This window comes from Myxine glutinosa, chromosome 4 (genome assembly GCF_964187855.1).
Source record: "Myxine glutinosa chromosome 4, kmMyxGlut1.1, whole genome shotgun sequence".
Taxonomy (NCBI): Eukaryota; Metazoa; Chordata; class Myxini; order Myxiniformes; family Myxinidae; genus Myxine; species Myxine glutinosa.
This window is the reverse complement of record NC_136264.1, coordinates 121,701,861-121,724,893: the sequence shown is the minus strand read 5'-3', so window position 1 is coordinate 121,724,893 and position 23,033 is coordinate 121,701,861. Positions and strand designations below refer to the sequence as shown.

The 23,033-nt window shown below is 42.1% G+C and overlaps 1 protein-coding gene across 1 annotated transcript in view; it reads right to left on the bottom strand.

Annotated features, from left to right (window-relative positions):
* CEP41 (centrosomal protein 41) overlaps positions 1-23,033 on the bottom strand; it is a 46,105-nt gene that overhangs the window by 2,421 nt on the left and 20,651 nt on the right. Inside the window, exons 7-10 of the mRNA XM_068113287.2 lie at positions 22,287-22,462; positions 13,594-13,661; positions 11,417-11,531; positions 9,571-9,798 (exon numbers count right to left, since the gene is read on the bottom strand). Of these exons, the coding sequence (XP_067969388.1) occupies positions 9,571-9,798; positions 11,417-11,531; positions 13,594-13,661; positions 22,287-22,462 (587 nt within the window). The remainder of the gene's footprint in view (positions 1-9,570; positions 9,799-11,416; positions 11,532-13,593; positions 13,662-22,286; positions 22,463-23,033) is intronic.

Below are 23,033 nucleotides of genomic sequence, written 5' to 3'. Positions count from 1 at the left end.
ACCACAGCAAAGGACTTCTGCGACTCATTGGGACTGACACAATCTGTCAATTTCCCGACCCAGATCTCAGTCAACTGCACATCATCTCTTCTAGACTTGGTTATGACAAACTTCCCTGCAAATGAAAACTTGACCTGGACAAAATTGACCTGGACAATTGAAAATTGAAAACAAACTGACCTGGACGAAATCACAGACTGGTCAAACAAGTGGAACATGTCTTTCAATCCTGACAAATCTCACACTCTTACTATGTCTCTCCGAAAAGACCGACTGGAAAACCCTCCCATCCACTTTCTCAACAATCCTCTCCAAGAAGTTCTGTCGCTCAAGCTTTTGGGTCTCACTATCTGCCAGGATCTTTCTTGGGAAAACCACATTTCCAAGCTGGCCTCCAAAGCCAGTCGCCGTCTGGGCATCCTCCGTCGTGCGAAGTCCTTCCTTGGCACACCTGAGCTCCTCACCACATACAAGGCTTTCATCCGCAGCTCAATGGAATACTGTTCCCCCCCTCTGGGCCGGTGCTCCTGCCTCACACCTAGCTCGGCTTCACGCTGTTGAAACCAAAGCTTTCAGAATCATTGGAATCTCCTGTGATGTAGCTAACTCTGAGGGCCTTTCACTCACTCACCGCAGGCAGGTTGGTGGTCTTTCTGTCTTCTACCGACTCCTCTCCGGCCTTGCTCCCCCAGCTCTCTCTCTGTGCTCTGTCCCCCAAATATTCCTACAGGTCGCACAAGATCTGCCAGCAACCCTCTTATGGTTAAACTGCCAAAATCAAGGCTCTCTGCTCACCTTCACTCTTTCATTCCCCTTTTCTCCCACCTCTGGAACAAACTCCCCCACTCCCTTCAATCCCACTCCTCCCTCCAGGTCTTTAAAACAGCTGTTCACCACCGTCTCTTATCTCCCCCCATCCAAAACCTTGATCTTTTCTACCCCCGCTAATTTTCACCCCAGATACACTTTTTTGAAACTCCAACTTCTTTCCTGGCAGTCCTTGCAGTGTCCATATGTTTTATACCTCTCCCACCTTCCCACAAGCCCTCTCTACCACAGTTCTCTCGATGTCCTTGCTCTCAAATGTTGTGTTTGTGTCCTTCCCCCTCTCTCCCCATCTTGTCTACCGCTCCCCTTATTTTGTGTTTTGTGTGTCGGTTTGACTTTTTGTGTGATTAATGTTAGCTCTTTCACGAGCCTCGATCTTGCATACAAAAAAAAAGAAGTCTGCTGGTCTTCTTCTGCTCCAATCGGTTCATCTGATCATTTCCTTGTTAAAGTGGACATCTCTCTGGCCATTCTCAGAGAGCCTGCTCAGCGTCGATGAGTCTGACTGTCCACTCAAGCCGACTGACACTGTCTTCAAGCAGCCATAAAACATCTGGACTGGTCTCGCATCTCTACTGTCTCTGACATCAACTCATCCTGGGAATTTTTCCAAAGTAAATTGCTCTCGCTCATGCACGATTTATCCCATCTCGTCTTCAGTCGTCATAACCTTCCTACCGTCCATGGTACACTGAATCTTGTGGTGAGACAGTTGCCCTGAAACAACTTGCCTTTGCCTCTTGGAAGGCTAATCAAACTGAAGGCAATCTCAGTTCCTTCCACCAAGCTCGGAACAAGGGTGTGTCTACCATCAGGAGAGCCAGGAAACACTATCTCTCTACTCTCAAGACTGAACTCTCAAACCTGTCTCCCTCCTCCAAATCCTTGTGGCATCTGGTGAAGTCTGTTTCTGGTGTTTGTTCCCCCTCCATCCCCTCCCTTACCTCAAATGGCTACACAGCTGACACCGCACGTGACAAAGCCGAATGCCGCAACTCTGTGTTTGCCTCAAAATCTTGTGTCCCAAACCCATCTCTCTCTCTGTACCCACCTTACCCAGTCGAACCCAGCTGCTCCTGGACTCTGTGTCCTTCTCTCCTGACAAGGGGAAGAAGTTTCTGTCAAACCTCGACTCAGATTCTGCAACTGGACCAAACGGCATCAGCCACGGGTCCTAAAATCCTGCTCTGCCGCTCTATCTCACCCTCTCTCTGTTCTCTTCACCCTTTCTTTTGCTCAAGGTCATCCGCCATCTGCTTGGAAATCAGCCAACGTTACCACACAAAAAGGTGCAATAACAGATCCTTGCAACTATAGATCAAACAGCCTGCTCCCAATCATCAGCAAGGTCATGGAATCCATCCATCATCATCATTGGTATCTCCCATGATGAAGCAGAATCTGACGGTCTTTCACTCACTAACAGCAGGCAGGTCGGTGGTATTTGTGTCTTCTCCAGACTCCCCTCTGCCCTTGCTCCCCCAGCTTGTCTGTGCTCTGTCCCCCAAATATTCCTTCAGGAAGCACAAGATCTGCCAGCACCCCTCTTCTGGTGAAACTGCCAAAATCAAGACTCTCTGCTCACCTTCACTCTTTCATGCCTCTTTTCTCCGCCTTTGGAGGAAATTCCCACAATCTTCAATCCAACGCCTCCCTCCAAGTCTTCAAAACAGTTGTCCAACACCACCTCTCATCTTCACCCATCCAAACCCTTGATCTTTTCTACCCCTGGTAATACACTGCAAATCCACCTCCTTCAAATTCCGTTTTCTTTCCTGAAAGTCCTTGTAGTGTCCATCTTGTTTATCCCATGTACCCAGAGCCTCTCCCTTCCACAAATCTCCTGATGTCCCTGTTATCTACTGTTGTTGTGCTTCCCTTTCTCTCCCCATCTTATTTCCCACTCCTTTCATTATATGTTCTATGTGTTAGCTCTTACACGAGCCTTGACTTGGTATACAATAAATAAATAAAATATCTTGTGTAACGCTGGCCTACGTTTACGGATGAGACGGTGGCACTGACAAGAGAGACAACAACAGAGGCCGCAAGTTTGCAAGAACAACTGGGTCAGGAGGATTGTGGGAGTAAAACCCCCACTTCCCCACTTTTAAGTAGCGATCGATGGCCATGGCCTAGACCTAGAGGTATGCCCACTCATCTCTGAGCTGTCTAGCCTGGGTTTGAATCTCGTCTCATTTATAAACTGTAATCCTGATGTTTCGCAGGGAGGGAGATACATCAATGTGTGTGCCCGTCCATCAGGACATTAAACTGGGTGTCCTATCTGCCACCATTATTGGTTGTCCTATCTGCCAACACTATATACCCCATTTGCCACAAGATCCCACTGTGTCTTTCATGACGAGGAGACGAGTTATCGCCAGGGCCCCTGAAATTATTTTGCACATTTCTGCACCTTCAATCGAGTATCCTGCAATCCTGCACCAGAGGGAAGACACATCCAGGAATGTAATGCTTGCTAAGAGACTGCTACAGCAGACACTATACTCTGTACAGAGTATGGTCGTGTGTGTGTGTGTGTGTGTGTGTGTGTGTGTGTGTGTGTGTGTGTGTGTGTGTGTGTGTGTGTGTATTCTGATATGCAAAATGGCATTTTTTTTAGTGTCAAACATTCAATCATATGAACTACAATGAAAGAAATATGGTGCCACATTTGTTCAGAAACAAAGTACCATATCCTGATGCTGTGTGGACTCTGCTTCCCTGCTGATGGACCTCTGGTAGCTTGTAACTTGCTGCGTTTTTGCATGAGGAAGAACTGCTGAAATCTATCTATCTGGGTTCTTCCCAACATCGTTGTTCCTTTCAAATTCCTTTCTACTTTTTCATATTTCTCTTTATTCATTCTAATTCTTGCTTCTTTATTTATCTCTTTCTTGATCTATCTGGTTTGTCTGTTTGTCTGTTTGTCACCAGCCTACAGGTCACAATTCTAAACCGATTGTCACTAAACTTCACCAAGTTGTATAAGTCGTCCCAATTGAGAAGCATAGTGATTTTGAGGTCAAAGGTCAAAGGTCATCTGGAGGTCAAATGTCTAAAATCGCCATTTTAAATCTGATTGACTTGAAAATTGAATAGCATTTGTATATCAAGTCACTAAATTGGGAAAATAACTATTTTGAGGTCAAAAGGTCAAAGGTCAACTCAAGGTCAAATTTTAAAAATCATCAATTCTCAACCGATTGACTTGAAAATTGAACAGCATTTGCATATCGAGTCAATAAATTGGGAAACATACTATTTGAGGTCAAAAGGTCAAAGGTCAACTCAAGGTCTAATTTTAAAAATCAGCAATTTTCATCTAAAAAGCCGTCAATTCTCAACCGATTGACTTGAAAATTGAACTGCATTTGCATATCGTCACTAAATTGGGAAACATACTATTTTTTTTAGGTCAAAAGGTCCTAGGTCAACTCAAGGTCAAACCTCCAAAATCATCACTTTTTATCCGAAAAAACCCATAAATTTTCATCCGATTGACTTGAAAATTGAACAGCATTTGCACATTGAGTCACAAAATAGAGAAACCAACTATTTTTGAGGTCAAAAGGTCAAAGGTCAACTCAAGGTCAACCTTCCAAAATCATCATTTTCCATCTGAAAAATCGTCACTTTTCATCCTATTGACCCGAGCTTTGATAAAGATTGTCAATTTTAATCGTGATGAAATGGACAATTTGCTGTATCAATGGAATTTTTTTCCTTGGGGAGGGGTGGGGGGGCGTATTTTGCAAGTATCGTGCTCCACATGACGTCTTCTTGTTGTTTGTTTGTCTGGGCGATATCTCAGCCATCCTTTGAACTAGGAAGCTGAAATTTCGGAATAATAGTGAGCAAGTACTTTGGCAAAAACAGTATTTTTTGGTTTTTTGACGAATCAATTAATTGATTAGTTACTTAATTATTATCGATTAATTAAGAACTTATTTATTTTCTTTTTCTTCTGGGCAATATCTCAGGCACCTTTTGAGCTAGGAAGCTGATATTTGGACGTGACAATGACTAAGTGATTTGGCTGTAAAGGCTATTTTTTATTTATTGATTAATCAATTAATTATTTAATTATTTGATTAATGCCTTAATTAATTAATTATTTTAAAGTTAAAGATTCGGATGAAACGGTGGTGGTTTAGGTATTCTGATAGCCAATTGATTAATTATTTAATTATTTTATGATTATTATTTATTTCTTTTCTTTCTCATCTGGGCAATACTTCAGGCACCTTTTGAGCGAGGAAGCTGATATTTGGACACAACAGTGACCAAGTGATGTGGCTATAAAGGATATTTTTGATTTATTGATTCATAAATTAATCAATTAATTATTTATTTATGAATCAATTAAATATTCAATTTTTTCAATTAATGACTTATTTAATTAATTTTCAAAAAGTTACAGCTTCGTATGAAGCACTGGTGGTTTAGGTATGCTATTAGCTAATTATTGATTAAGCAAATATTTTATGATCATTATTTATTGATTTTAATTATGCAATTAATCAATCAATTATTGTACACCTCTCCCTCCCAATACAGTCTCAATGCGCTGCATGGTGGTATTGCCGGGCGCCAAAGGCTGCGCTAGAGGATGTTATTTATTATTTGGCATGGGGGTGGTGTACTTTGAATGTATCTGTACTTTTAATTTTTTTCTGGAAGGCTCACTTGGCTGTGCTTGGATGGGTTTGAGGGTAAGGAGTTAGGGCTAGGAACTAGGGCTAGGTGTTAGTGTTAGGGCTGGGAGTTAGGGTGAGGAGTTAGGGGAAGGAGCTAGAGCTAGGATTTAAGGATCTTTGTTCCTTTCACATTTCTTTCTACTTTTTCATATTTCTCTTTATTCATTCTAATTCTTGCTTCTTCATTATTTCTCTCTCTCTTTATCTATTTGTCTTCGGAGAAGTGAATTCTTGCCGAAATATTTTTTTTCTGGAAGGTTTACTTGGCTGCGTTTGGGTGGGTGTGGGGGTAGAGGAGTTGCAGCTGAAACCCGTATCCTATCCAGGTTCCTCCTGATGACGCCATCTTTGCTCTTTACTTTTTTCGTTTTGTTTTCGTTCCTTCTGATGACTCCAATGCAGTATTTGGTTTTCTGTTTCATTACTTTCCATCACCAAATGTTTGGACGCTTAAAGATCAAAAACAGGAAGAGCAGGTTTAAACACTAAGAGAAACCATCCACACTAATAAAAACATACAGCAATATCATGAGTGTAACTGGCTAATAAAATTTGAAAATGAGTCAAGAAATTGAACCTGCCTTCATAATTGCATGCATTTTGGATATCCTGCAGAAACACCTGTAAAAATCCACTGAAAAAGAATGTTCAAATGCTTTATTTAAGTCTAAGAGACTTAGATCTTAGACCAATGGCTTGATTTCTGATCATCAATTTGGTTTCAGACCAGGTCACTCTACTCTGGACATGCTGCTTCTGCTGTCTCAACAATGGATGGAGGTCCTCAATGCCAAACAGGAAATTAGAGCTGTCTCCCTCGACATATCACGTGCCTTCGATACGGTCTGGCACCCCGCTCTGCTCACCAAACTCTCCTCCTTTGGTATCCATGGAAATCTCCACGCATGGCTGGCGGACTTCCTCTCTAGTCGTAGTCAACGTGTGGCCCTGAATGGGTTTCTCTCATCTCCTCTTCCTGTTCAGGCTGGAGTTCCCCAAGGCAGTGTTCTGGGCCCTGTGCTTTTTCTGGTCTTCATCAATGATCTCTCTGACTCTCTTGAAAATCCTCTCTATCTCTTTGCTGATGACTCCACTCTCTGCCGCTCCATTCCTCATCCCTCAGATCGGCAGTCCGCAGCCTCCTCACTCTCTGCAGACCTGGACAAAATCACAGACTGGGCAAACAAGTGGAACATGTCTTTCAATCCTGACAAATCTCACACTCTTACGATGTCTCTCCGAAAAGAACGACTGGACAACCCTCCCATCTACTTTCTGAATAATCCTCTCCAAGAAGTTCTGTCACTCAAGCTTTTGGGTCTCACTCTCTGCCATGATCTTTCCTGGGAAAACCACATTTCCAAGCTGGCCTCCAAAGCCAGTCGCCGACTGGGCATCCTCCGTCATGCGAAGTCCTTCCTTGGCACACCTGAGCTCCTTACCACATACAAGGCTTTCATCCGCAGCTCAATGGAGTACTGCTCTCCCCTCTGGGCTGGTGCTCCTGCCTCACACCTAGCTCGCCTTCACGCTGTTGAAACCAAAGCGTTCAGAATCATTGGAATCTCCCACGATGACGCTATCTCCGAGGGCCTTTCACTTAATCACCGCAGGCAGGTTGGTGGTCTTTCCGTCTTCTACCGACTCCTCTCCGGCCTTGCTCCCCCAGCTCTCTCTCTGGGCTCTGTTCCCCAAATATTCCTGCAGGTCGCACAAGATCTGCCTGCAACCCTCTTATGGTTAAACTGCCAAAATCAAGACTCTCTGCTCACCTTCACTCCTTCATTCCTCTTTTCTCCGGCCTCTGGAACAAACTCCCTCACTCTCTTCAATCCCACTCCTCCCTCCAGGTCTTTAAAACGGCGGTTCACCACCATCTCTTATCTTCCCCAATCAAAAACCTTGATCTTTCCTACCCCTGCTAATTCCACCCCAAATCCACTTTTTTGAGGTGACTTTTGACTTCTTTCCTGGAAGTCCTTGGTGTCCTTGCGTTTATACCTATCCTGCCTCCCCCCAGGCCCTCTCCCTCCAAAAACATCTCCCGATGTCCCTGCTCTCAAATGTTGTGTTTGTGTGCTTCCTCCCCTTCTCTCCCCATCTTGTCGACCGCTCCCCTTTTTATATACTTTGTTTGCTTGTTTGTTTGATTTGTTTGTTTGATAAATGTTAGCTCTTTCACGAGCCTCGACTCTGTATACAAAAAAACAAAAACAACAACAAAAAAAAGAGGTGTTTTTATATGTCAGGGCTGCATGTATTATTTCTTCATACAAGTAGGTATTAGTAATATTATCATGAACATTGCAACAAAGTGGTCAATGCCAAACCAAACAATGCCAAAATGCCAAACTCAATGCCAAACAGGAAATCAGAGCTGTCTCCCTTGACATATCACGTGCCTTCGATAGGGTCTGGCACAAAGCTCTGCTCACCAAACTCTCCTCCTATGGTATCCATGGAAATCTCCACGCATGGCTTGCGGACTTCCTCTCTGGTCATCGTCAACGTGTGGCCCTGAATGGATTTCTCTCATCTCCCCTTCCTGTTCTGGCTGGAGTTCCCCAAGGTAGTGTTCTGGGCCCTGTGCTTTTTCTGGTCTTCATCAATGATCTCTCCGACTCTCTGGAAAATCCTCTCTATCTCTTTGCTGAAGACTCCACTCTCTGCCGCTCCATTCCTCATCCCTCAGATCGGCAGTCTGCAGCCTCCTCACTCTCTGCAGACCTGGACAAAATCACAGACTGGTCAAACAAGTGGAACATGTCTTTCAATCCTGACAAATCTCACACTCTTACTATGTCTCTCCGAAAAGACCGACTGGAAAACCCTCCCATCTACTTTCTCAATAATAATCTCCAAGAAGTTCTGTCGCTCAAGCTTTTGGGTCTCACTATCTGCCATGATCTTTCCTGGGAAAACCACATTTCCAAGCTGGCCTCCAAAGCCAGTCGCCGACTGGGCATCCTCCGTCGGGCGAAGTCCTTCCTTGGCAAACCTGAGCTCCTCACCACATATAAGGCTTTCATCTGCAGCTCAATGGAATACTGTTCCCCCCTCTGGGCTGGTGCTCCTGCCTCACACCTAGCTCGGCTTCACGCTGTTGAAACCAAAGCTTTCAGAATCATTGGAATCTCCTGCGATTAAGCTAACTCCGAGGGCCTTTCACTCACTCACCGCAGGCAGGTTTGTGGTCTTTCTGTCTTCTATCGACTCCTCTCCGGCCTTGCTCTCCCAGCTCTCTCTGTGCTCTGTCCCCCAAATATTCCTACAGGTCGCACAAGATCTGCCAGTAACCCTCTTATGGTTAAACTGCCAAAATCTAGGCTCTCTGCTCACCTTCACTCTTTCATTCCCCTTTTCTCCCACCTCTGGAACAAACTCCCCCACTCCCTTCAATCCCACTCCTCCCTCCAGGTCTTTACAACAGCTGTTCACCACCATCTCTTATCTTCCCCCATCCAAAACCTTGATCTTTTCTACCCCCGCTAATTCACCCCAGATTAACCTTTTTGAAATTCCAACTTCTTTCCTGGAAGTCCTTGCAGTGTCCATATGTTTTATACCTCTCCCACCTCCCCACAAGCCCTCTCCCTCCCACATTTCTCTCGATGTCCCTGCTCTCAAATGTTGTGTTTGTGTCCTTCCCCCTCTCTCCCCATCTTGTCTACCGCTCCCCTTATTTTGTGTTTTATGTGTCGGTTTGACTTTTTGTGTGATTAATGTTAGCTCTTTCACGAGCCTCGATCTCGTATACCAAAAAAAAAAAAAAAGTACAAAAATTGTACAATTGTGCCACCTTTTGGTGATCCCATGACATGAACATCAGCTTTTAAACACAGAAAAGGATAGTCAGGGTTGGGGGTGGTTGTCTACTCTGTGCTGATGATGGCAAAGTAGACAGGAAAACCTGCAAAAGCAACAGCAGATAAAACTATTTATCTGTTGTTGTTTTACAAGTGTGGTCAAGCCTCATAAAACTATCATACTATGAATTGCCATCAAGTTTCCAACCAATATAGATTAGTGCTCAACTTACAGGACATATCTGATCCGATGATTTGCTCCAACTGCTGGGCAATGAGGTCCAAATCATCTTTTTTAAAGCGGCGTTGTGTTCCTGCAGCCTGGACTTGATTTGTAGTCTCCCAAGATTTCCTCTGACTTTTCCGCGCCGAACCAAGGGCCGAACTAGGTAGGCACGAAATGGGCAGGTTGCCCGTGGTCATACCACCCCAGGGAAACCTTTGTGCTAAAACCTTAAGACCTGGAACAGGAGAAGATATTAGGTCGAGATCAATGATACAGAATCATGGAGGGACAGCAAGAAGTTCACATTCTGCCCATTACTTCCTTTTTTACATTACTTTCCTTTCCTCATTGATTCTGTACATCATGATAAAGAATCAATGTGGGGCAGCAGGAAGTACACATTCTGCAGTGAGAACATGGGAACTGAGTATTTGTGGGGAACAAAATGTAAAACGTCAAAGAGGATATTTACAATCGACATAAATCGATACCGAACATCAATTATAACGTTCGACGAAGTCAATGTCAAGAACAAGCTTAACACAATGAAACAAGTAAACAAGAAGGCATCGTGCAGAGCATGACGATACTTGCAAAATCCGCCCCTTCCCCAAAAAAAGATTGCCATGAATACATCAAATTGTCCATTTCATCAAGATTAAAATTGACGATCTTGATCAAAGCTCGGGTCAATTGGATTAAAATTGATGATTTTTCAGATGAAAATTGATATTAGAAGTTTGACCTTGAGTTGACCTTTGACCTCAAAAATAGTTGGTTTCCCAATTCAGTGATGCACTATGTAATTGCTGTTTAACTAACAGGTTAATGGGATGATAAGTGATGATTTTTTTGATGAAAATTGATGATTTTAAAAGTTTGACCTTGACCTGACCTTTGACTTCAAAAATCCTCGGTTTCCCAATTCAGTGATGCACTATGTAATTGCTGTTTAATTAACAAGTTAATAGGATGATAAGTGATGATTTTTTAGATGAAAATTTATGATTTTAAAAGTTTGACCTTGAGTTGACCTTTGACTTCAACAATCCTCGGTTTCCCAATTCAGTGATGCACTATGTAATTGCTGTTTAATTTCCAAGTTAATAGGATGGAAGTGATAATTTTTCAGATGAAAATTGATGATTTTAGAAGTTTGACCATGATTTGACCTTTGACTTGACCACAAAAATAGTTGGTTTCCCAATTCAGTGATGCACTATGTAATTGCTATTTAATTTTCAAGTTAATAGGATGAAAAGTGATGATTTTTCAGATGAAAATTGATTTTAGAAGTTTGACCATGAGTTGACCGTTGACCTTTTGATCACAAAAATAGTTGGTTTCCCAATTCAGTGATGCACTATGTATCGTGCTATGTATCGGTTTTAGCACTATCACTCTATGGTGAAGAATCACTTAAAAGTAAAATAATTACCCGTATCCGAATCTATTTTCAGATTTTCACCAAAATGGAATTGATTAGTCCTTGTCACAAACACAACCGGTCCACCAAGTTTTGTCCAAATCCGTCCATCACTTTGAGATATCGTGCTATGTATCGGTTTTAGCCCCATCTCTAAATGGTGAAGAATCACTTAAACAAATCTACTAGCTAGATCCAAATCCGGATCTTCACCAAAATCGAATCATTTCGTCCTCATCACATACACTACCTCTGCCAAATTTCGTCCGAATCTGTCCACAACCTTTTGAGATATCTTGTTCACAGACAGACAAACAAAGAGACCGACAAACAGACAGAGGTGAAAGCATAACCTCCATCCACCTTTGGTGGCGGAGGTAATAATGCTACTTATACAACCACTTGGAACAACCCTTAGTTGGCGTACCTCCAGAAAGCATATAGATGTTCTCGAGACCATGCTCACAAAGAGTGGTGGCTGTGGTTGGGGCAATACGCTCATCTTCATCGTAAACAATAATGATCTTTCCTGGATTGTTTTTCTGCAACCACAAGTCAGAGTTAAGGTCCAGCACCCTTTGTACATTGCTCACAGAGAAGGTCTGCTTCCCTCCCACCCCCATCTCTAATACCACCCCCAGATCCCTTTCCTGTGTTATACACTCTAAGACTGCCCCTTGCATTATATAGTCCAATATTTTCATTATTTCACCCAACTCCAACGCCTTATATTTCCTTATGCATGCGTGAAATGGCAGAACTTCTGAAAAAAAGAAAGTAACGGGCAAAATTACTCCTCACTGGGGCTCCTGGGGCATCCCCTACCAAAAAAAATTGAAAAGTTGATGTCAAAATATGCATTTTGGGGGCGATCCTGTCCAAATTGTAACAAAAAAATATGCGAATAAAAAAGCGTTATTTCGGAAATTAATTTTATTATTTTTGTTATGAGAAGCAGCTTTGGAAAAACGCCATTATAAAGCTATCTTAACACGGACATACACCCTAACATGGATTTCGCCCAAGACAGATAACCCCCTTGGCTAAGATGGGATATTATTTCACTTTAATTTATTACCTCCACCACCCAAGGTGGATGGAGGTTGTTTTCACCCCTGTCTGTCTGTTTGTCTGTGAACAAGATGTCTCGAAAAGTTGTGGGCGGATTTGGACGAAATTTGGCGGAGAGGTAGCGTATGTGACAAGGACGAAATGATTAGATTTTGGTGAACATCCGGATTCGGATCCGGCTAGTAGAATTTTTAAAAGTGATTCTTCACTATTGGACGATAGGGCCAAAACCGACATATAGCAGGATATCTCAAAAAGTTATGGACGGACTTGGACAAAACCTGGTGGACCGGTTGGGTGTTTGGCAAGGACGAATCTATTCGATTTTGGTGAAGATCTGAATATGGATCCTGATCAGAGAATTTTTTAAGTGATTCTTCACCATTGGAGTGATGGGGCTAAAACCAATACATAGCAGGATATCTCAAAAAGTTATGGACGGATTTAGACGAAACTTGGGTATGTGGACAGATTAGGTATGTGACAAGATCCAATCGATTCGATTTTGGTGAAGATCTGAATATGGATTCGGACACGAGAATTATTTAATTTTGAGGCGATTCTTCACCATTGAGTGATCAGGTAAAAAGCGATATATAACATGATATTTAAAAAAGTTATGGACGAGGTATGACTAAACTTGGTGGGTGAGTTGGTTAGGTGACAAGAACAAGCCGATTAGATTTTGGTTCAGGTCCGAATCCAGATCCGGCCTATGAGTGGAATACAAACTATAAACGGTTCAGCTTAGCGGAGGTATGCGCTCTGCCGAGTGCTGTTCTAGTTTTGTCTCTGCAACCAATAATTGTCCAATCAATGCACAACTGTAAATATGTGATGGACTAGCTATTCTGATTTCAGTTATATAGAGGACATCATGGGTCACGTTTCTGATGAAAGCGGGGCTGATTGGATCCCGGTCATAACTGCCTGCAGTTATGAAGTGGCCCAGGCATAGCTGGCCTGTCTACTTAGTATTAATATTGTTTTGCAACAACATTAATATAATGCTATTGCCATAAATGTTGTTATAACTTTTGTTATTGTAAGTGGCCTTGGATAAACGCCACGGTTAGCTTAACACGGATTTCACCCAAGGCGGTTGGGGAAGGGGAGCAAATGAAGTCGCTACAACCTCCATTGTGTGATCCTTAGTCCTCCTGACAAGTTTGGTTAAGATTGGATAAGTAACGACTGAATGTATCACGGACAAAAACAGTCAGACAGATACCGAATTGCATCTTTTAGTGGATTCCATCTTGTCTACATACCCCTTGGTAGCCTGTAAATATGCTTCCCGTTGTCATTTAATTCATCCATGAACCTTGACCCATGTACGGAGAAATAAAAATGTTTTTGGAGAGGCAAAAATTGCAAAAAACAACTTGTACAAAAATCATTCCTACAAGCACGGCAGACAATTCAAATAGCAACCACCCATTTCTAAGGCAAACATAAAATGAAAAAGGTGGTGCAGCAAGATTGAACTGAAAGAAGTAGACTTAATTCGTGGTCATAATCAATTAAGGATACATATTGTAGAATTTCCTTGGTGTACTGGTTACAACTCCGGGATAGCATCGCACTGGGATAGTTGTAGGCTGAAAAACAGGACAACAGGATGAAACTTTTTCTCGAAGAATAATGGGAATACTCTTCAAACATTTTGCTGGCCCCAAAAACTTCAATGGCATATTCATGTGTGGTAATTACAGCACATCAAATTTCTTCGTCACTTGCATTTTCCTGCTCCTTATTACCTTCGCCAAAGGAGAGAGTATTGCATTTGAGTCCGTTTGTATGACTGCACAGAATAAATATGATTTTCTCTGCAACCGTTGGTCCGATTGACAGGAAATTTTCACCATCAATGCACATGTAGAATTTCACAATCAATGCACCTAACAATCCTGTAGAATTGTTAATGCTAATTATGATGTCATAGGTCACGTTATAAGGGTGCCATCTTGGAAAAACCAAAGAACTTTGCACCTCTATATCTCTGAAATCGCTGCGTAGAAAAAAATTGAGACATGGTTCATTGTAAAGAACTCTCCATGGGGAATAAAATATGTTAATGATAATGTCATAGGTGCCTCCATTATGACGTCATAATTCGACAAGTACAAAACTTCATCCGATCAAGATGAAATTTTTTGAGCGTCATCTAGGGATAAATTGGTGGAGAAAATAATAATAATGACGTCATCGGTCACGTGGTTCGGCTGCCATATTTGTTTTAACACAAAAGCCTTAAAAACCACTAAAAACCCTTTTTCTCCAAAACGGCTAAACAGATCGAGGCAAAACATTACATGCATGATTGCATACCCAGGATGAACAAAAAGTTCCTTGACCATGACATCATAGGTTTGGAGGATATGATTTTTTGAAGAATAAAACTTTACAAAGCCACTCCTCCAGAACGGCTGAATAGATCAAACAGAAACTTCACACATATGCTCCCCATGCCTTGCATATACCATGCTGCCATTGAATAATTCATTTGTCACATGGTTTGGCGGCCGTATTGGATTGAATGAAAATATATATTTTAAATTATATCTCTTGAACCGCTTAATTGATCAATGTGAAACTTAAAAGTAATGTCGTAGTCCTAAAGCGTAACAGTTGTTTAAAATTGCAATATGATTGGCCTTATGGTCTGGCAGCCAGAAATTATTGTTTGAAGAAGAGGAAACTCTACTATATTATATTCTCCAGCCATGTGAGCTTTCAATATATCTATTAATTATGTACTGTACTGTTTGAAGTCAGTGGCATCCTGTCTATTAATTATTTACTATCGGAATGTACCATTCGACGCTGTGGACTGCTGAGACCCATTGGACTTTTGAAGAACCTTTAAAACCCCTCAAGACCCTTAACCCTTTGAGTACGGATGACGTCCAGTGCCGCAACCCGCGAAAAAGTTTTGTGTACGGATGATGTGACTATACCTATAAATATATCGTCAGTATGTGGTTGCATTCCCGTACCAAAATGCCAAATTAATCCCGTACCGGGGGTATTTTTATCAAAAAAAAAAATCCCATACTCAAAGGGTTAAGACCACCAAGACCCCAACATACCCTGAAGATCCTTAAATACCATGAAGAACCAGAAGACCCCAAGGACCCAAAAGACCCTGAGGAATCAAAACACTCCAATGACCCAAAAGACCCAGAGAACCCAAAAGACTCTGAGGATGCAAAAGACCCAGAGAACAGCCTCATTAAAAAATATATATATTTTAATAAAATACTGAATTCAGTTTTATAAAGAAGACGTAATGTGTCACGCGTATCTGATGAAAGTGGGGTTCTACAAAATAATGAAAGAATGTACAAAAACCCCCAACAAAATACACCTCACAAACACGTTCTGGTGAGGGTCTGCAATCTCTGATTACTCCTTCTTGTTTTTGTAGTGATACCAGCCGAAAGCACCCCGCATTTCCCCTGGTTCTTTTTGAATGAATTTACTACTATAATTCAGCTTTTACTCACGGCCGTAAAAGATTGACTACTACAATTCAGCTCAGCTTATAATTGCGAAATGGGCCCAGCCCGGCCGATACGGCCTCTGCCGGCCTCGCCACCTAGCCTATAACCTTCCCGGGGCCCGTCCCGACATTTTTGGTTCTTTTTGAATGAACTTACTACTATAATTCAGCTTTTACTCGCGGCCTTAGAAGATTGACTACTATAATTCAGCTCAGCTTTTAATTGTGAAATGGGCCCAGCTCGGCCGAAGCGGCCTCGACCGGCCTCACCACCTAGCCTATAACCTTCCCGGGGCCCGTCCCAACATTTTTAGTTCTTTTTGAATGAAATTACTACTATAATTCAGCTTTTACTCGTGGCCGTAGACAATTGACTACTATAATTCAGCTCAGCTTTTAATTGCGAAATGGGTCCAGCCCGGCCGAGGTGGGCCTCGACCAGCCTCACCACCTAGCCTAGAACCTTCCTGGGGCCTGTCCCGACATTTTTGGTTCTTTTTGAATGCATTTACTACTATAATTCAGCTTTTACTCACGGCCGTAGAAGATTGACTACTATAATTTAGCTCAGCTTTTAATTGCGAAATGGGCCCAGCCCGGCCGAAGCGGCCTCGACCGGCCTCGCCAACTAGCCTAAAACCTTCCCGGCGCCCGTCCCGACATTTTTTCATTAGAGGTTTCCTCCTATCTTTCACCGTTCAGGAGATTAGCTTACGCAGACAAACAAACAAAAACTTTTTTATATATATATAATAAGAAGATAGAAGATAGAAGATAGAAGATAGAAGATAAGGGTCCTAAAATAGCTTGTTGATAAATCACATGCAGGACAAAGACATCAGTAGACATCAGTGTACTTAACCATGGGTTACAAGGACCTTGGTAGACAATGGAAAATTAATACAGTACGAGTATAATATGGGTATTGAACCTTGAATCCTAGCATCACAAGTAGTCTAGTAGGAAGCCTAGGTCCCCCTGCACCCCCCGGAGATATACTTCTAATCAGTGTTTCTAGATTGGAAAAAATGTGTAGAAAATGACTAGCTATGGCCCCAAGCTGAAAAAATGTCCCACATACCATTTTTATGCAAATTACTGCTGCCATTATCAAAAAAACGATTTTTGACATATCTCAGCCAATATTGCAGATAATTGAAAAATGAAGGTGTCTAGACCCATGTTTTGAAGGGCATAGATCATGATAGAACTATTCATAACATGATTACATGTGTCTATGGTATACTAGTATGCATATTAATGCTGTAATTACAAAATAATCAGTTTTACAAATGATAAGGATACGTTAATACTGCAGATAACTTAACATGGTACATAAGGGGTCTAAACCCAGGTATTTTCAAGGTTAAATGTCAACAAGATGCTCCTGAGTCTTGCATAGGGGCGGGACATTGGCAGTAACATTGGTACCACTCAACTTTTCTTCCCACCATTGACTTTGTATTGCGAGAGATTTTCACTTGCTTATTTAAAGGTTTCTCACCCAGCCCACGTAAAATCTACCAACTCCTGCTGTTAACTCCCAAACATATTTTTTTATGTTATCCAATCACAGTGCAGAAATGACAGACTAGAGATCCAAATTAGTGCTGCTATAGCTGCCATTTTACATTTCCATCCATGTAACATGCGCGCTCGCGCGCTCGTATCAATTGGTAATGTCGCGCGCTCGTATCAATTGGTAACGTTGATGTTATTGAATACCTCAGTTGAAAGTTCAGTCTTCCATTCCATCTGTGTGTTGTTCTTGGTATTCATCCTCCAATCTAGCCAGGTAAGATGCTAACTATAATGTTACTCACACTCTTGACTTCAGTTTCTGCATGAAATCATAAACAGGCAGAATAACAGCTGAGCCAGCTAGCACCATGTTAGCTAACGTTAAAGCTAGCCTCATCTATGTACAGTATGTTCCTAATGTCGGTGTAACTTAAACTTTTGTTAATGCCAAACATGAGACATATCTGTTGACTTCTGTATATGAATTGAACCAGAAAGAGGCACGACAGCTGAGCTAGCTACAGTAACTTAGCACAATGTTTCATTGGCCTAGATAGCTAACGTTAGTGTGGAAGAATTTAGATGTTTTAGCTATTAGCACTTTTGATGCCACTAAACATGGTTTAGTCAGCTAAAAAGTACCCTAGTGTAGAACATGACTCAGAACCTCTGTTACCTCACTGAAAACTCAGAGCCTCCTTTCACAGGCACTTTTAACATCATTCGTGATTTCTTATTTGTCATTTAACAGTGATGGTAGACATCGACAGCAAGCATGCCCAAAAGAAAACGGAGTGTAGAACCTGCAGCCCAAAGCTCTCCTCCTACATGCATCCTTCATGTACCATCCATGTCTGATCATGGGGATTTCACGCCCCTCCGTAAAATTAAAGGATCTGCTTCAGAAAAACTGCAACTGCTTCAAAAGATCCGGGATAGACGTCTCAACCAACCGCATGACTCCCCATGTCGTATGCAATCAGTATGTGATCAGATCCCGGCAACTCTTCCTGATGACCTAGAAAGAGTAGGATATCACAGCAAGTGTTATAAGCACTTTGTCCGCCACTTTCATCGTCTGGGAGATGATACAGAACCAGGGCCATCAACCTCATCATGGCATCACTCTCCTCGTAAACCAGGAGGTTCTGCTGAACCCATCTTCCCGCCAGAGTGTATATTTTGTGAGAAAGTTGAGACCAAAGATGCTCATCGCAATACTGAGAGGCCTACAACCTTCCCATCCTTTAAAAACAAAGAAAATGCATGGGAGCAAATCGAAACACGGGCTGAGAAAATGGGTCTCTATCGACTCCATCGAAAGGTGAAAAACAAAGACCTCTTTGCATGTGAGGCCAAACACCATCCGTCATGTTTTAAAGCTTTCCGCACAGCATTCTACAACTATGAGCGTGCGATTCACAGAGCCGAAGCACCAAAGGAGCAGGCTTGCATGTCAGCCGCCCATGAAAAGGCATTCAACTCAGTACTGGAACACATTCAAACCCAGGTCATCCAGCAGAATAAAGTTCTACAGCTTTCTTCCTTGCGCTTGCTCTATGTCGAGGAACTGAAACTGAATGGATATGAGAACTCAAATTATCGGTCAGAGAAACTACTGAAACGCCTACAGAATGACCCAATCAAGGAGCATATCCACTTCACGAAGGTTGATCATGACAAATGTGATGTCATTTCTTTCTGGCTTGTGCACAGCTCAAACATAACAGTTTCCAATGCTCTCGCACGAGCATTCACACTCGGAAGCACAAACAAGAACCAAAATGTTGCCCTCCAACTTCGCCAGGGTATTCTACAGGCTTTCAGAGAGTGTAAAGACCAACCATGGCCACCAACAGCTGAAGACATGGAGCTCAATCCTGAAGACATCCTACCTCCAGACCTTGTCCGCTTTCTCAGCGTGCTAATGACTGGCAAGGAGGGCATCGAGACAGAAAAGGTGAAGCGTCTGGTCTTCTCCATTGGACAAGATCTGTGCCGTGCAGTGTCAGATGGAAAATGGAAGTTACCAAAGCACATTCTCCTCTGTGTGACTGTAAGGCACCTGTTCCGAAGCAAACAGCTCACCACAATACTACACAGGCTTGGACACTCTGAGAGCTACGATTTCGCCTTGGAGTTGGAAACTGCTCTCGCCAAGGTCCTGGATGAAGTCTCAACTTATCGTTGCTCTCAGAACCACCGCGTAGCATTGTACAAAAGAGCCGATCAACCTATCATCGAAAAGCCAAAACCTTATGAGGAGCAAGGATGGATAAGGACTGATGAAGGACTGTTGAAACCAATGTGGTCCAGTGGTCCCATCCTACCAACCTCACTGGTGGATCTTCTGAACACAGGAGAGCACGAAGAGGAGGAGGAAGAGGAAGGAGAAGAAGAGTTTGACTCTGACGATTTCGATGAAAATGATGATGACTGACTCAGTGTAGAATCACTAATGCTAATGATGTTTATCTAAAACAAGCAAGAGAAGAGTGGTCACATTGAGTGCTAGGACTATTTTGACAGTTGTAATATTTAGAAAAATAAAACTTTGTGTTAACGTCTGTGTAGACGGACCTTAATATGAGTCTATTATTTCGTAAAACTGTGATTATTTTGTAAATAAAGCACTAATTAGCATACTAGTATACCATAGACACATGTAATCATGTTATGAATAGTTCTATCATGATCTATGCCCTTCAAAACATGGGTCTAGACACCTTCATTTTTCAATTATCTGCAATATTGGCTGAGATATGTCAAAAATCGTTTTTTTGATAATGGCAGCAGTAATTTGCATAAAAATGGTATGTGGGACATTTTTTCAGCTTGGGGCCATAGCTAGTCATTTTCTACACATTTTTTCCAATCTAGAAACACTGATTAGAAGTATATCTCCGGGGGGTGCAGGGGGACCTAGTCTTCCTACTAGACTAAAGTTATGGGTTGAAGAAGTGTTTCTGAAACAGACCAACACAAACTCGCTTCTAACCAAAAATTAATTTGTGAGAGTGATTCAAAAGTTTTGAGCAAAAAGTAATGATCATAGAACAATGAAACATGGTATCGCTTGACACAGCCTTTCTGACATCTTAAATGTAAAATAAAAAGTACTTATTCCTTGTAAGGATTTGCACCAATTAATGTGCAGTGAGATCAAAAAAAAAAAAAAAACACCTTTAGAGGCCATTTTTCCCCGCAAAGCGGGGGTTGGCCGAGTTCCTGCTCGATATTCTAGTATTTACATTTTCAATGAACTACAGCAAATACAGGAAAATTGTGGAGTTTCTGCTGATGATACCCCTTAAATAAGGTTGAGAAACATGTGTGAAGTTGTAGACAATTTAAGTGTGTTCAATCGAGTATCTAGTATGAACCCAGATGTGCAGCATTCAGGATGAACCCAGATGTGGAGCATTCAGGATGAACCCAGATGTGGAGCATTTCAGATGAACCCAGATGTGGAGCATTTAGGATGAACCCAGATGTGGAGCATTTCGGATGAACCAGATGTGGAGCATTTAGGATGAACCAGATGTGGAGCATTTAGGATGAACCAGATGTGGAGCATTTAGGATGAACCCAGATGTGGAACATTTAGGATGAACCCAGATGTGGAACATTTAGGATGAACCAGATGTGGAGCATTTAGGATGAACCCAGATGTGGAACATTTCGGATGAACCCAGATGTGGAGCATTTAGGATGAACCCAGATGTGGAGCATTTAGGATGAACCCAGATGTTGAGCATTTTGGATGAACCCAGATGTGGAACATTTAGGATGAATGCAGATGTGGAAGGAACATTTATAATGAACCCAGATGTGGAAGGAACATTTAGGATGAACCCAGATGTGGAAGGAGCATTTAGGAAGAACCCAGATGTGGAGCATTTAGGATGAATGCAGATGTGGAAGGAACATTTAGAATGAACCCAGATGTGGAAGGAGCATTTAGGATGAACGCAGATGTGGAAGGAACATTTAGGATGAACCAAGATGTGGAGCATTTGGGATGAATTCAGATGTGGAGCATTTAGGAAGAACCCAGATGTGGAGCATTTAGGATGAATGCAGATGTGGAAGGAACATTTATAATGAACCCAGATGTGGAAGGAACATTTAGGATGAACCCAGATGTGGAAGGAGCATTTAGGATGAACCAAGATGTGGAGCATTTGGGATGAATTCAGATGTGGAGCATTTAGGAAGAACCCAGATGTGGAGCATTTAGGATGAATGCAGATGTGGAAGGAACATTTAGAATGAACCCAGATGTGGAAGGAGCATTTAGGATGAACGCAGATGTGGAAGGAACATTTAGGATGAACCCAGATGTGGAAGGAGCATTTAGGATGAACCAAGATGTGGAGCATTTGGGATGAATTCAGATGTGGAGCATTTAGGATGAACGCAGATGTGGAAGGAACATTTTTGATGAATGCAGATGTGGAAGGAACGTTTAGGATGAACGCAGATGTGGAGCATTTAGGATGAACCCAGATGTGAAGCATTTAGGATGAGCCCAGATGCGGACACTCCTGCAGGTGATCAAAAAGAGGAAACGGAAGCAAAGGTGGAAAAGTGGTGCTCAAACATCATCACTTTGCATGGACACAATTGTGCCAACACTTGGAATTGGTCATGGTTCAGTGTGTGACATTTTTCATAAAAAGTGAATGTGAACAAAGTGGCAGCACAATGGGTCCCTGACTGCTGATATCTCAGTAGGAGCCTACAAGGCTGAATATTTCGCAGACATTCTTTCCCTGTGCAATGCCGATCCAACTGCTTTGTTCTTACGTGGTTAATTACCACAACCAAAGAGCGAGTATGCTACTTCGACCAAGAGATAAAACAGACCAGCATAAAATAGACATCCATCTTCCAAAATCCACACGACTACTCCAATGGCAGCAGGAAAATCGGCAACCGCTGGTGAAAAAAAATGTGTGACATTACCTAGCCTGAGCCACCAAATCTAAAAGGATTAAAATCTATGCTTTCACTGTAACAGTCCAATTCCTTCACAAAAAACTAAGGTACTTCCAGGTAACCTGTTATTCATAACACAATCAAAACACTTTTACACAAGCGCTCATTGTCAAAGTATATATGAAAAGTAAAAAATTTAAATCAATATCCTTAATGACATCAGAATTGGTAGAATGCAAGTGAAAACATTTCCCTGTACCTCCGATGATGTGGCATTGCTTGTATGCATCTGAATCACGGAGGTCAAGAAGCAGGTAGGGGCAATTAGCGTAAGGCATTTCCAGCAAGGCCTCGCATGATACGGCACGTCGGGGAGATGGAGGAATTTCCGGCTCCTTCACAAGTACGTCCATTTCCCCGATCCCGTTGATTAAACTAGTCGGGAAAGCCACCATCACAACATGTGAAACATGGATCAGGACCGAAGGCCCAATTCTGTAACATCATTTAACAACTGCAGGTTATGGTGGTTGCATTTATTAATCGTCAGCATGATCTCTTTCACAGCACAGCAGCGAAGTGGTTAAAATGCATGCCAGTGCAACGCCAAAGCTGCATAGGTTTTGGAAGATAGGCTACATCAATTATAATAAGAGATAAAAGTGCAACAGAGTTCCTGCAAGTGCACAAAAATGCTGTGACAGCAAAAATCTAACAATATCATTGTTCTCTGTAAAAGCAGATGGCCAGTGGTTTATGTACACCCACTTAACACACTACCGACTGTTTTAGCTGTCATTTCAAAACAAAACATTATGAAAGTTGAACAGAACATCATTTATGATTTGCAAAAAAGGTATCCTTCATAAATTGTGAACGAGGTCCGTCATTTTTTGTTAAACACTCTCCTGATCTATCGTTAAACACTCCCACAATCTATGATGAGGGCATGCATGCAGCACGTGGCCAGCAGGGATCAGCAGTGTTTAACAAAAAATTAACATTT